This window comes from Fukomys damarensis, unplaced genomic scaffold (genome assembly GCF_012274545.1).
Source record: "Fukomys damarensis isolate Sample0158 unplaced genomic scaffold, DMR_v1.0_HiC HiC_scaffold_23, whole genome shotgun sequence".
Taxonomy (NCBI): domain Eukaryota; kingdom Metazoa; phylum Chordata; class Mammalia; order Rodentia; family Bathyergidae; genus Fukomys; species Fukomys damarensis.
Window position 1 is genome coordinate 19932842 of NW_022900935.1, and position 14804 is coordinate 19947645.

Genomic DNA, 14804 nt, shown 5'->3' on the forward strand with positions numbered 1-14804 from the left:
GACCTTGCGCTTGCTGGGCAGGTGCAGCACCACTGAGTTACATCTCAGCCCAGAAAGGGACTTAAGAAATAGCTGTTGACTGCACAACATAGGAGTTAAGCGTGACATTGCAGAAATGGTGGGACAGGGCCGAGGTTGAAGGGGAGACCGCAGAGGAGGCCTGGCAAGAACCTGGGCCTGAGAGGTCACAGGTGCAGCAGAGGTCCCAAGAGGAATGGGTAGGTTTTGGCACCTGCTGGGCTCCAGACTTTGCCCTGTGCGGCCCTGAGGAGCTCTGCAGAGCTAAGTGTGTGTGATCAGCCCTCGCTTCAGGCTTGGTGACACAGCTGAGTGTACTTTGGGCATGTCCCACTGGGGAGGGCATCAGGGAAGGATTCTCGGGGAAGGGTGCCCAGGAGGTGGACTTGAGTGTTGAGGACATGCCAGGAGGAGGGGACATTGGTCAGCAGTCAGGATCTTCACGGACAGACAGGGATTTGAGAGCAGCCCAGGGTGAAACACTGGAGCCTGCACATGAGACCTGAAGGCTGCCTGGATTCAGCTTCCCTAGCCCTGCCACCCTGCCACTGTGCTGCATCCCAGAACAAGCCCGTCTCTCTTCATTCTTCTCCACCCCCTGGCCTTCCTATCCCCCAGTGTGGCAGCCTCTCTGTCCTCTTCTTCCTACCTAGGAACCTACTTCCCTTACTTCAGCTCCCCCATGATATCCCCCAGAAGTTTACCCCCTGTATTTGGCCTTGGGAACCATTATTGGGGGAGAGGACTAGAGCTTGAGTCCAGGAGAAGGGCCCTACCACTGACCTACATGCCAAAGCCTCCTTTTATTTTATTTTTTTCTTTTTGAGACAAGGGTTTCCCTGTATAGTCCAGGCTGACTTTAAACCCATGGCAGTCCTCTGCCTAAGCCTTCCAAGTGCTGGGATTACAGGTGTGCACCACATCTGGCTCCAGCCCTTTTATTGTTTATTTATTTATTTTACTTTTGGTACTGGGGAGTGACCTTGCACTTGGGAGGCAGGCAGAATGCCACTGAGCTTAATCCCTGACCCGTTTGGGTTTTTTTTTTTTTTTTTTTTTTTTTTTTTTTTTTTGACACGGTCTCACTTTGTAGTTCAGGCTGACCTTGATCTCATAGCAATCCTCCTGCCTCAGCCTTCTGAGTTGGGATTACAGGTGTGTGACACCCTGCCAGGTGTGTGGGGGGATTCAGCTTTTGAAGCCAGGCATTGAGATCAGATCTCAGCCCAAACCCGTCTCACTTGGACTTTGTGTTCTAGTCACCATGGATCTGCTAAGGAAATACCAGAAACGTGGAAGTCACAATACTTGTGGCACTGGAGGTACTGCACAGCGGTTGGGAGTTTGGCTAAATTATTGTGTGTAGTGCCTTTCTGGGCTTCAGGGTCTCTTCTGGGAAATGTTGCTGTCACATACTTACACACAAAGTGCTTGGTGAGAATACTAATATCCAGGTATTCTATGCCCTGCTAAGTTGTCCAGCAAATACAGGACACACAAGTTATAGGATTTTTTTTGGGGGGGGGTTTGAGACAGGGTCTCACTATGTAGTTGAGACTGACCTGGAACTCACTATGTAGCCCAGGCTGGTCTCGAACTCACAGTGATCCTCCTGCCTCAGCCTCCCAAGTGCTGGGATTATAGGAGTGCGCCACCATGCCCGGCTCTAGGATTATTTTATAATAGTCACCCAAAAAAGTCAAATGCAGTGCCACAGATGTTGTTACCTCCATAGCTGTGGTGTTTACTTAGCAGATCCATGATGAGTAGAAGACAAGGGCCAGGTGTGGATTGCTGCGAGATCTCCATCACTGAAAGCTACAGAGCTTTTGTATAACTAAGAAAAACATTCTCTCCAGCCTGAATTTTTTGTGGGAAACAAAAGGGATATTTTTGTTGTCAGTCAGCAATGCTTTAAACTTCCAGTGCAGGCTCTGAAGTGTTCCACTCACTGTTCACACAGAAACACTACCTGAGTTCATCTGCAGGACAGGGCCATGGACCCTTTGCTGGGTTACCCCAGCATGTGTGGCCTGAGGCCTCCCACCTCCACAAGACCTGTAAGTGGACTAATTCCCACTTCCACAGGGTGCTGGGGTATACAAGGAAAACCCCATCGCACTGAATAGGACTAGTCTATTTTCAGCCGCAATTAATACGTGATGAAAATGGTAATGGCATTTACTATGGCTTGGATCTAAAATTCTCATGTGTGGAAGGCGGCTGGATCCTGGAGATGCTGCCCTTCCAGGGGACTCATCCCTCACTGAGTGCAGCAGCCGAATGAGCTGTCTGGAGGTGGGCCTGGTTGGGGTGGCTCACTGGGGCACAACCTGGAAACATGTCTTCTCATCCCTGGCTCCACCCTGAACTCTGTCACCTGGCTGCTGTGGCTTGAGCACCTTTCCCTTGGCCACACCACTCTGCCACCCTGCTGCAGCCTAAGTGCCAGCCAGCTGTGGGCTGAAGTAAACCCAAACGAACCCAAATTGTGGGTGTTGGGTATTTTGTCCTAGTAACAGGAAAGTGACTAATACAGCGTTTTATTATCTCATATAATTATCTGGAGCTTACTGATAGTGTTAAAGCTGGCCCTGCAGCTCAGTAATGTTCCAGGCTCTTTCTTTTTTCTGCCATCTTCATTATACTGACATGTGACCTTACAATCACAAGATAATTGCCCCGGCTCCAGCTTTCCATCCTCATAAACAACATCCCAAGCAATAAATGAGGAGGTAGATGGCAACATGTTTTTCTCCTCCAAAAACAACCTCCCCCTCTTCCTCCTCTTTTTTTTTTTTTTTTTTTTTTTTTTTTTTTTTTTTCAGTATCAGGGATCGAACTCAGGACCTTGTTTTGTGAGGCAGGCACGGCACCACTGAGTTAAATCCTCTAGAAACCTTTTCCTGCCAGCAGTGGTGGGTATTCCCACCACTCAAGAGGCTGAGGCAGGAGAATCACAAGTTAGGTCAGCATAGACTACATAGTGAGACATTATTTCAAAAACAAAACCAACAAGGCCAGGGATTTAGCTCAGTGGTTCTGCCACCTGACTTGCAAGCACAGGGATCCGAGTTTGATCCCCCCAAAAAACACCCCCACAAAATAACCCAAAACCAAAACAAAACATAATAAACAAAAACCCCTCAAACAAGTAAGACATGGTGGCACACAACTATAATCCCAGCACCTGGGAGGCTCAGGCAGGAGGATCACCACAAGTTCAAAACCAACCTGGGCTACACAGTGAGTTCAAGGCTGGTCTGAAGGACATGGCAAGACCCTGTCTCAAAACTAAACTAAACTAAACTAAACTTTTCCCTAAAGAAAAAACTTTCGGGCCAGGGATTTAGCTCAGTGGTTCCACCACCTGCCGCTTAAGAATCCGAGTTCAATCCTTGGTACCAAACAAAACAAAATAAAAAACTACCTTGTGTGGTGGTTCATGCTTGTCGTTCTAGCACTTAGGAGGCTGAGACAGGAGGATGGCTGTGAGATTGAGGCCAGCCTGGGCTACACAGTAAGTTCAAGGGCAGCCTGGATCACATAGTGAGAACCTGTCTCAAAAAAAAGAAAAAAGAAAAAGGGCCAAATCTCCTCAGTGGACTGGAGGAGAGAATGTGGGAGAGGAAGTGGTGATGGGGAACAGAGGAGACTTTGAGGAGTTTTGCTGGAAAGGGGAGCACAGAGCTACAGTGACGGCTCAGGAGAATCGGGGGAGGGTGCTATGAAGACCTGGTGCATTTGCACACAGGAAAGTTCCAGTAAGAAAGAAAGGATGGGGCAAGAGAGAAAAGAAACATCTGCCTGTGTGGTTCTCCTAAAGAAAGAGATGGGCAGGATTACAAGTCAAAGGTTTGGCCTCAGAGGAGAGAGGGTTTCCCCCACAGGAGGGACACACTGTGCCATGACCCCAGAGGTACCTGGTAGAGGAGGGGGAAAGACGACTTCTGACTGCACCTTCTATTACTGTGAAACACGAGGGACTCAGACGAGTGTAAAGATGGCAGGAGTAGGCATGCAAGATGGGATGAAGAATAAAAGAACAGGACCAGTAAGAATTTGGGGGGTGAATAGGAGAGTGCGGCAATGGGGAAGGCCCATTTGAATCCTGGTTAAACTATAAGGGAGGAGAGTTGGATGAGCAGGAGTAGTGGTGCTCTCCTACTGTGTTCAGCTGGCAGCCACTGCACAAAACATAAAACTTACGCAGACATCCAAGCCCACACAGCGAAAGAAATGAGAAAACAGGAGACTACATACAAAGAACTGTGTCTACAAAAGGCCTGGAAGACATGTAACTGTCTTAGTCACTTTCCTCATCGCTGGGACAAAATACGTGACCCCTGCAGCTTGAAAGGAGGAGAGGTTTATTTTGGCTCATAGTTTCAGTTCATGGTCAGCTGGCTCCAAGGCAAAAAGGGCATGGTGGAGAGGCCTGCGCTGAGGACAGCTGCTCATCCTATGGCTGCCAGGAAGCAGAGAGAGAAGCAGGGAGCGAGGGGCAAAAACACACTTTTCCAGGTCACACCCCCAGTGACCTGCCTCTTCTGACAGCCCCATTTCCTAATAGCACATTCAGCTATGAACTCATGAGCGGACACAGTGCCCCATGATTCAGTCACCTTCCAAAAGCCCCACTTCTGAACACACGAGGCTTTGGGGCACATTCTATATCCAAACCACAGCAGTAACCATAGTATCAAGTAATTTGATGAAATCGAGGCCTGACATAACACCTTATGCTTTCTGTAAAAAGGGCTGCAGAGTCAGGTGCAGTGGTGCATGCCTGTAATCTCAGCTACTCTGGAGGCTGAGGAAGGTGGAACAAACGTTCAAGGCCAGCCTGGGCCACTTATCTAGACCTCAAAACAGAAACAAAGAACAAAAAATGGATTGCAGGATCTCTGTATATCCAGACATATATTAAGTGAGTAAGCAAGATGTTTTATGTACTATCTTTATAAGAAAAAAGGGAGGTAGGGCCAGGGATTTAGGTCAGTGGTTCCACCACCTGCCTTGTAAGAGCAAGATCCCGAGTTTGATCCCTAGTACCAAAAAAAAAGACAGAGAAAGCGAGAGCTGGACATAGTGGTCCTTCCTATAATCCCAGCGCTGAGGGGCGGAGCCAGGAGAACTACTTCAAATTTGAGGCCAGCTTGGACTACATAGTGAGTTCAAGGCCAGCCTGAACTACATGGGGAGACTGTCTCAAAGAAAAAAGGGAGAGAGTATAAAACATTTGCATATGCATATATCTGTGTGTGTGTGTGGTACCCGGGATCAAACTTGGGTCCTTGTGCTTGCAAGGCAGGTGGTGGAACCACTGAGCTAAATCCCTAGCCCCTTGTTTTGTTTTGAGACAGCATCTATAAAGTGCAGGCTAGCCTTGAGCTCACTATGTAGTTCAGGCTGGCCTCAAACTCCTGGCTGCCTCAGCCTCCTGAGTGCTGGGATTACAGGAGTGTGTCCAGCAGAAACTGGACATTTGAATATCACTTTTCTTTGATGCTGAGTCTCAAACTAAGCACACTGCTCTAACACTTAAGCCGTCACACTGGCCTGAATATATCATGTTTGTGGACTAGACTTATAAAATATTTCATATAATTAGTTTAAATTCAAAGGACTTCTTAAAAATGGAAAAACAAACAGGTTAACAAAAATGTATATCCATTCAATAGCAGATTTATACAGTCAACTGTACATGCCTAATAGGCAATACCTCCAAGAGCTAAATGAACCTCAAACAAAACCTTTGTTTTTGTTTTTGATCCTGTTGTGTAACACAGGGTAAAACAACTGAGTAACTGTGAAATTCTAATTTTATAATCCAGGGTGTCACTGAGAACTGGGATTCAAAGAATGTTGAAAAAAGATTTTAAAAATTGGGCTCTACCAGGGATACTGCATGGTGGCTTTTACAAAATCTAGGCAAAGTAGGGAGGTGGTTTGTGAAGAGCAAGGCAAGACTCCATTTGTTCATGCCAAATATGGATATGTGTGTGATGTACATGAGACTACATAGAGTTGGTGAAAATAGGACCTCGAGAGAGATGAGGGCAGATCACAAGGTGAGTCACTGCATGATGTCAAAGGGAGAACTCAAATCACAGGAATTGGAGAACAGGGTCTTGGAAACTGGATGCTAGAAAGAAGTCTAGAAGTTTTACATACGATGGAATGCTTGGACTCCTACCTCATACAATTACAAAATTAACTCAGAATAGATTTTTAAAACCCAAATTATTTATTATTTATTTTTTGTTTTTGAGACAGAATCATGCTATGTTGCCAGACTGGTGTCAAACTTGAGGCGAAACTTCTGCCTTGGCCTCCCAAGTGCTGGGATTGCATGCACATCTCACCACATCCAGACCAAAAATGTAAATTTAAGAGCTAAAAGCATTTAACACTCCTGGAATGCATAGGCATAAAACTTCATAATTAGGCAATGATTTCTTAGACACTAGAGGAACAAGAACCAAAAATAAATTGTACTTCATCAAAATTAAAAACTTTTATCAAAGGACACTATCAAGCAAGTGAGGACAACCTACAGAATGAAATATAGACTCTGTAAGGATTTAAATATCCAGAATATGAGGGCTAGGGATGTAGCTCCGCGGCACTGCACCTGCCTGGCAAGCAGGAGGTCCTGAGTTTGAATCCTCTGTAATAGGGAAAAAAATATGTAGAAGACATAAAGAGCTCCTGTATCTCCACAACAAAAACATAAACCAATTTAAAGATTTATGGATGGGATCTGAACATTGTAAAAATATGCAAATGACCAATAAATATAAAAAGATGCTGAATATTCAAGCCATTAGGGAAATGCAAATCAAAACCACAAGCAATATTCTATCTCCTCCTTCTAGTATATAATAAAAAGGGAAATTAAAATGGCCAGGCATAGACCATGGTGGCACAGACCTGTAATCCCAGGTCCTTTGAAGGCTGAGGCAGGATCACAAGTTCAAAGCCAACTTGGGCAATTTAGTGAGACTGTCTCAAAATTAAAAAAAAAAAAAAAAAAAAAAGGCTCGGACAAGACACAGTCGTGTACACCTGTAATCCTAGTTATTCAGGAGGCTGAGGAAGGAGGATTGCAGGCCAGCTTGGGCAAGTTAATGAGACCCTCTCTCAAAAAAGAAGGGAAGAGGTGTTAGGGATGTAACTCAGCATTAGAGTGCTTACCTAGCACACATGAGTCCCTGGGTTTGATCCCAAGTATGTGTGTGGGTGGGTGTGTTGAGTATGTGCGGAAACTGAAACCCTCATAGATTGCTGGTGTAAATGTAAACTTCGTGACCATTTAACACTGGCAATTTCTCAGGTTTGTCACTTTGTAACCTAGCAGTCCTATTCCTGGTTATGTATACTTGCACACAATATTTATAATAGACCAAAAGGTGAAACCCAAATGTCTTATCACCTAATATGTGGATAGGCATACAACAGAATATTACTTGTCAATAATAAGAACAACTAGGGCTGGGGATTTAGCTCAGTGGTGCTGCGCTTGCCTGGCAAGTGTAAGGTCCTGAGTTCAATCCCCAGTACTGGGGAAAAAAAAAAAGACCCAGCAATGAAGAATATGCCACAGGCAGATGGACCTTAGAAGTATTATGCTACATCAAGAACCTTGTTAGATAGATTGATTCCATTGCAATGTCCAGAATAAGCAAATCTATAGTGACAGAAAGATTAGTGATGGCCTACGGCTGGGAAAAAGGAGGAACAGGGAATTAACTGCTAATGAGTATAAGGTTTTTTTGGGGGGACTGACAAAAATGTTCTGTAAATAGTAGTGACTATTGTACAACATGGTGAACATATTATAACTTATAGAACTATATATTTTTTAATGGTGAATTTGGCTGGGAGTGGTGGCACATACCTGTAATCCCAGCACTTGGAAAGCTGAGGCAGAACTGCTGTGTTTGAGATCGGCCTAAGCTCACAGGAGTTAAGAAGCCACACTGAACTACAGTGAGACCCTGTCTCCAAAAAATCAAAGTAAAAGTAAGTGGACAAGGCAAGCAGGAATGCTTGCACACACCTGTACTCCCAGCATTCAGGAGATGGGGGCAAGAAGATTACAAGTTTGAGACATCGGGAGTGAATTCAAGGTCAGCCTGAACTATTTAAAAAAAAAAAAAAAAAAAAAAAAAAAGAGTGGGTAGGCCAGCATTCTAATAAAACACATTTTGGTAAGGGGCTTTCTGCAAGATTTTGAGAGAAAAAAATTAAGTCTGGCTGCCTCTGGTGTGTGCAGTTACAATGCCTGGAGTAAACTACCTGGAAGCCAGGTGGCTGGACAACAGCCAGGGGCAGACCAGAGCTACCTGGCTCTGTACATCCACCCTACCTTGGCAGCTTCTTCTTTTTTTTTTTTTTTAATGGATATAGAACTTCTATTTGGGATGATGAGGAATGCCTAGAAAAAGGTGGTAGTTATGGTTACACAATGTAGTGAATGCATTTAGTGCCACCATGTTACTGTAATACTCAAAGACATTAAAATGGTAGTTACCAGGTAGTCTCCTAAAAGTAGCTTGCCAAATATACATCGAGTTTTGTAGTGATCATGTCTTCTTCTGGAATTGGATTACACGTTGTTCTCATCTTGAACTAAGAATTGAACAAAATGAGCAAAAAATGGTGACAAAGTTTTTCTGAAAGATTAAGAGAAACTGGCTTTGCAGATCGAGCTTAGACCAAGTAAAATTCAAAAAAAGCAAGATAAAAGTACACCCTGTAAAATACAGGGCATGCTATCTTGAGGACAGCCACAGTAGCTTCTTGTCCTTATAAACACCCAGATGTAGCAATTGGTGACCAGGATATTAAAACAGGCATGCTCACAGGGATGAGAAGTCTCCACTATTTTTTTGGAGATGGGGTCTCACAATGTATTCGGGTTGGTCCTGAACTTGCCATGTCCCTAAAGTGCTGGGATTACAGGCATGTGCCACACCTGGCCTGCACTTTGTATTATCTACCTACAGATTTTATAGTTCAGGACAAGGCTGGCACTGAGCATCTACTGTCACCTATTGAAAGACCTTGCAATGTTTTTTTTTTTTACTGGTCCAAAGCTGGTCAAATCAGTAAATATGTTCCAGGAAAAGTTCAGGTTCACCATATTCGTCCTGTTCACTTGTCTTCTATGTACCCGGTATGGGCTGGGGATACAGTTCAGTGAAGGATTGCCTACCTAGCATGTGCAAGGTTGGGTTTCCTGTACCGTCAATTAACAGGTTAATAGCAGACTTAACCTTAACCACTCACACTCCACATGAGATACAAAATAGGGGTAACACTCTCACATGCTGACCCAAAATTGGAATAGAAAACCTGACAACTAGCCCATGGCTGATTTTACTCAACCTGAACAAATCTTGAAGAATCCCAACTATACCTTTCTCAAGTACAATTTTTGCTCAAACTAACCTGCCTTAGCCCCAGTCATTCCTATACACCTTCCAGATAAGAAACATCTACAGCTTAGGACTTGAGCAGTAATCAAACTAAAAGCAGCCCAAATGAAATGGCAGTTTGACAGTGCCCCTATTAAACAGTTTCAATGTTTAATTAAGTGGAATTTGAATCCCGAGTAACCCTTTTAAACTCACTGTTCATAAATGTACCAACAACCTAACTTTCCTGATGTTTCCTAATTCATAAAATGGGTGTAACACTTACATCACCCCTCTATTGTCTCAAGACTGAAGGTAAGCTAATACACAAAAACCTTCAAGAATGAGTCTAACTGGTAGTTTTTTGGGGGGGGCACAAATGAAACCCAGGACCTTCTGCATGATAGGCAAGTGCTTTACTTTTCTGACACATGGGACAGACAAGACAATTTTGCAGCCTGCAATTTACTAACTCCTTCCTCATACCTATTACCAGGTAGTCTGTTAAAGCAAATTACAAGCATGAATTTATTAAAAGTTCTATATGCTAACTTAAGTCCTTACTATAAACAGGTCTCTACAAATTCTTGAACAGTCCCAGGACCATTAATACATGTATAGACCTTAGTAGCAGTGTCATCTACCTCACACATCCTACGTCCAGACACAGGGATATCTGACACAGCTTTAGATTTTATTAATCCAACTTTAGAAGTTGTCACTGTGAATGAAGTGGCAATTTCCCAGGCTGTCAAGAAAATGTTTCAAGGAATGCTGTGTACCACATATAGAAACCACTTCTCTATTCCTAGACTATCAACACCAGTCTACTCTTGGAATCCTTCCCAACTTGAAGACGAACTATAGATCAATGAAGGATTACTGAGTCTCTGTGTAACAGAAGCTCTACACCTCACACCTGAATGCATCCAGTCCCGAGAAGCCAGGCTCCCCATTGGTGGGAAAAGATCAGAGGCAGTATTCCAAGCCAAACTGTATCCAGCTTTATTAAAGATACTTTTCATAAACAATCATGGTATTTCAGGCAGGACATGGGCACACAATCGTTAACAGTATACAACAACTTTCAAACTCCCTTCTTGGATGGACTACCAAAAATCAGAAAGCCACTATAAAATCCAATGAAGTCTTCATTTGATGCTCTGAGTAGGGAGAGTTTAGAGTGAGGGTTGACACTTCACATTTAGCATGTTGTTTAACAACTTTTCACAAGCCGACCCTGACTTTCAGAAAATGAAATGAAAATGGCAGAATTATCAATCTGAAGATCCACAATCTAGAAAAGGAAATCAATGCTCTTGTGGGATAGCATCTCAACGTCATTGGCAAGTCCAGAATGCTTGACACACTGGTAACATCAATTTTTGGGAGTCAGGTCCCAACAGGTCTCTGGGCTTAAGGGAGTTTAAGTCTATGCTGATGGCAGAGGGAAGGAGGACATAAAATGAACTGGGAGTTTTCCCATACCACAAGGCATTGCACCAAGGTGGCCACAGGTGTCAACATCAGGGAATCCCTCCTTCCTGGGAGCCAAGAGGAAGTCTCTCAAAACTAGCAGGGAAAGGTGCTTTCCCCACATCAATCCAGCTTTGGAGACATTGTACTAGTGACATACGCTCCTTCCCCAAAAACAACAATGAAGTGTTCTGTGTGCTAACAACATAGCTTAAAAAAAAAAGTAAAACAAAATTCTGCATTTTTATAAAACTTGATAAAAAATAGTATTTCAAACTGTACAGTCACCAGAAGTACACAGTTATCAAAAATGCACACACTTCACTTGGCATCTCCAGCACCTTCAGCTTTTTGTGCCTAAAAGAAAAAGACAGATTAACACAACATGTAGATTTTAAAACTTGGTGCACATTCCACTTACAGCATCATTCTGTTCCTAGGCCAAAGCTCAGCTTGGTGGATATTTAAGACACCAAGACTCTATTTCTTTTGAGAATGGGCTTGCTGGGTAACTTTGCTAAGGCACCTTCTGGTCAGGCCTTGCTGTTAACCTGGGAAAGAGGGCACAAGACCACCTGAGGTTATTTCCAATTTAAAAACTCTACAGTGCATACTCTACTATGAGTGTAGTACCTCATGACAGAACAGCACAGTGCCTTTAAGGTAAAAGCAGAGATTAAGAATCCAATATGTGCCGCCACACGCTGCCTTGCAAGCAAAAGGTCCTGAGTTCCATCCCCAGGATACAAAAAAAAAAGAAGAATCCAACATGTGAAGAATCCCATCTATGTTAAAGGAAAATCATAACGCATTTACAGTGGTGTAGATAAAAAGAAAAGGGTATTAAGTTTTTGGGATCAGTAACCAACTGAGTAAGCACACTTAAATAGTAACTATACCTGGTCTGTTTTGGCATCTCCATTTTCTGCAGGGTTATTCCCATCCTTAGTTGTTTAACAACTTTTCACAAGCCGACCCTGACTTTCAGAAAATGAAATGAAAATGGCAGAATTATCAATCTGAAGATCCACAATCTAGAAAAGGAAATCAATGCTCTTGTGGGATAGCATCTCAACGTCATTGGCAAGTCCAGAATGCTTGACACACTGGTAACATCAATTTTTGGGAGTCAGGTCCCAACAGGTCTCTGGGCTTAAGGGAGTTTAAGTCTATGCTGATGGCAGAGGGAAGGAGGACATAAAATGAACTGGGAGTTTTCCCATACCACAAGGCATTGCACCAAGGTGGCCACAGGTGTCAACATCAGGGAATCCCTCCTTCCTGGGAGCCAAGAGGAAGTCTCTCAAAACTAGCAGGGAAAGGTGCTTTCCCCACATCAATCCAGCTTTGGAGACATTGTACTAGTGACATACGCTCCTTCCCCAAAAACAACAATGAAGTGTTCTGTGTGCTAACAACATAGCTTAAAAAAAAAAGTAAAACAAAATTCTGCATTTTTATAAAACTTGATAAAAAATAGTATTTCAAACTGTACAGTCACCAGAAGTACACAGTTATCAAAAATGCACACACTTCACTTGGCATCTCCAGCACCTTCAGCTTTTTGTGCCTAAAAGAAAAAGACAGATTAACACAACATGTAGATTTTAAAACTTGGTGCACATTCCACTTACAGCATCATTCTGTTCCTAGGCCAAAGCTCAGCTTGGTGGATATTTAAGACACCAAGACTCTATTTCTTTTGAGAATGGGCTTGCTGGGTAACTTTGCTAAGGCACCTTCTGGTCAGGCCTTGCTGTTAACCTGGGAAAGAGGGCACAAGACCACCTGAGGTTATTTCCAATTTAAAAACTCTACAGTGCATACTCTACTATGAGTGTAGTACCTCATGACAGAACAGCACAGTGCCTTTAAGGTAAAAGCAGAGATTAAGAATCCAATATGTGCCGCCACACGCTGCCTTGCAAGCAAAAGGTCCTGAGTTCCATCCCCAGGATACAAAAAAAAAAGAAGAATCCAACATGTGAAGAATCCCATCTATGTTAAAGGAAAATCATAACGCATTTACAGTGGTGTAGATAAAAAGAAAAGGGTATTAAGTTTTTGGGATCAGTAACCAACTGAGTAAGCACACTTAAATAGTAACTATACCTGGTCTGTTTTGGCATCTCCATTTTCTGCAGGGTTATTCCCATCCTTGCCAGCATCAGCTTTTCCCTTTTTTCCTTTGGGTAACTTCTCTCCCTTCTAAAAGTGAGGAAAAATAGAGAACTGTTTCGCCTCCTTCCATATTACTAGCATATGGAGGCAAAGTTCTACACAAGGTAGGTCAGTTTATTGAAGACAAACCCCTTTCTTACCCATTTGTAAGAACAGTTAATTAAAACAAAATTGTAATTTGTTGTGGTCTTGAGCATACAAACTCATATGTAAGTGTATTAGAATAAAACCAAACACTTAAGATTGAGGTGGTTTTCTGTAAAATGATGACAAAATTCTTGATTAGAAAGCCAATGTTAAGTTACAGCCATACCACCCTGAATGTGCTCAATCTTGTCTGATTTCGGAAGCTAAGCAGGGTCAGGACTGATCAGGACTTGGATGGGAGAAAGCCAATGTTATAAATATTACCACTAAGACAAGGCACCAAACAATTTATGTAGTCATGAATATGTTGAATTAGGTTAAAGTAGTGAGTTTTCTGAGACAATCTCACAGTTCAGGCAGGCTGTGAATTCACTATACAGCCTAGGCTGGCCTCAAACTCATGGTGATTCTCCTGTCTCAGCTTCCCCCAGTGCTGGGTTAAAGGGATTTACTACTACATTGGGCGGAAAGAGTTCTGTGAAAAATATCAATTTCAGCATTAGTGCAATTATCTCTCAGTCCCACTTACCTTTGCAGGGGCCTTTTTAGGCTTGGGCTCTGGCTTTGGAGGAGCTGGTTTCTTATTTTGGCAAGCAGAGAAGATGAGAATATTAATACAATGGCCCAAAGAAAACAACCCACAACCAGACCATGGCACAAACAGCTTAGAATTTTCTACTTGTGAAAGTTTTTGTGGCTTTCTTTTCAAATGTAACATAAACATCCCCCCCCCCCCACCCCCCCCCCCCCCCCCTAGAATCAGTAGAATTTCAGAACCCTTAACGCCAAATGTGCAATAGCCCGAGGCAGTCACTGAAACCACCCTTTATAATCAATCCACCCAAAGCAAGATTTGTTTTCTAATGCCTTTCAGTTTCAAAGATAAATATGCAAAAAAAATTTTTTAAATTAAAGTATACACACTTACAGCAGACAACCTTGCAGATCTTCTCTGTGGCTATTAAAGTAAAAATCAAGAGTATTAGAAAGATAAGCAAACGTTTTGTCCCAATTTGTTCTAGATTACAAGAAGTGAAGGCAGTATCTTTGGCAAACTCAGGCCTTGGGTTGTGGGGCTGTGGTTCTTTCCCACCAACAGAGTCCTGTCGTCCTTACTGTCCAAGGCTCTGTACACCCTCTCCAGAGAATAAGACTTACTTCATCCTTCACCTTGGCTTTATCACCTTTAGCATCCCCTTCAGCCTAGAATATAAGAAGACAAAAAACAAAAACAAAACTAGCTTCTGAAAATTCTCAGTTGAGTCCCTAAATTTAACAAGGTTTTAAGACAAAATTTAGAAACGTCAGCTTTTGTAGAACACGCACGCCCAGCTTTCAGCAAGTAGCCGAGGTGCCCAGGACGCTCCAAGCTCACCCTCTGAGCACAAGGTGCCCACGGAGGGCCCAGTTTGTTCGCCCTAAACTGGAGCTCGGCCGCGCCACCGCGCCAGGCAGGAGCAACAGCTGCAGCTGGTGCAAACCCTCCGGAGGCGGAGCCAAGCGCTGTTGCCATGGCAGCCGTCGAGGGCGGGGGAGGGAGGCGCGCGCGACCCAGGG

At 43.5% G+C, this 14804-nt stretch overlaps 1 protein-coding gene and 2 long non-coding RNA genes across 3 annotated transcripts in view; 1 reads left to right on the top strand and 2 right to left on the bottom strand.

Annotated features, from left to right (window-relative positions):
- Window positions 1-10581, top strand: part of LOC104868340 — an 11437-nt gene extending 856 nt beyond the window's left edge. Inside the window, exon 2 of the long non-coding RNA XR_782015.1 lies at window positions 10256-10581. This is a non-coding gene — a long non-coding RNA (uncharacterized LOC104868340). The remainder of the gene's footprint in view (window positions 1-10255) is intronic.
- On the bottom strand, window positions 10425-11866 carry LOC104868334. The gene is made up of 2 exons (XR_782013.2): window positions 11819-11866; window positions 10425-11276 (listed from the first exon to the last, which is right to left on the bottom strand). It is a non-coding gene; the product is annotated as an uncharacterized LOC104868334 (long non-coding RNA).
- Window positions 11867-11873: 7 nt separating this feature from the next.
- On the bottom strand, window positions 11874-14760 carry Hmgn2 (high mobility group nucleosomal binding domain 2). The gene is made up of 6 exons (XM_010634803.2): window positions 14623-14760; window positions 14406-14450; window positions 14176-14205; window positions 13777-13827; window positions 13032-13127; window positions 11874-12489 (listed from the first exon to the last, which is right to left on the bottom strand). Exons 1-6 carry the CDS (start codon window positions 14758-14760, stop codon window positions 12454-12456), a joined length of 396 nt encoding a protein of 131 aa, XP_010633105.1. The 3' UTR covers window positions 11874-12453.
- Between the last annotated feature and the right edge of the window lie 44 nt (window positions 14761-14804).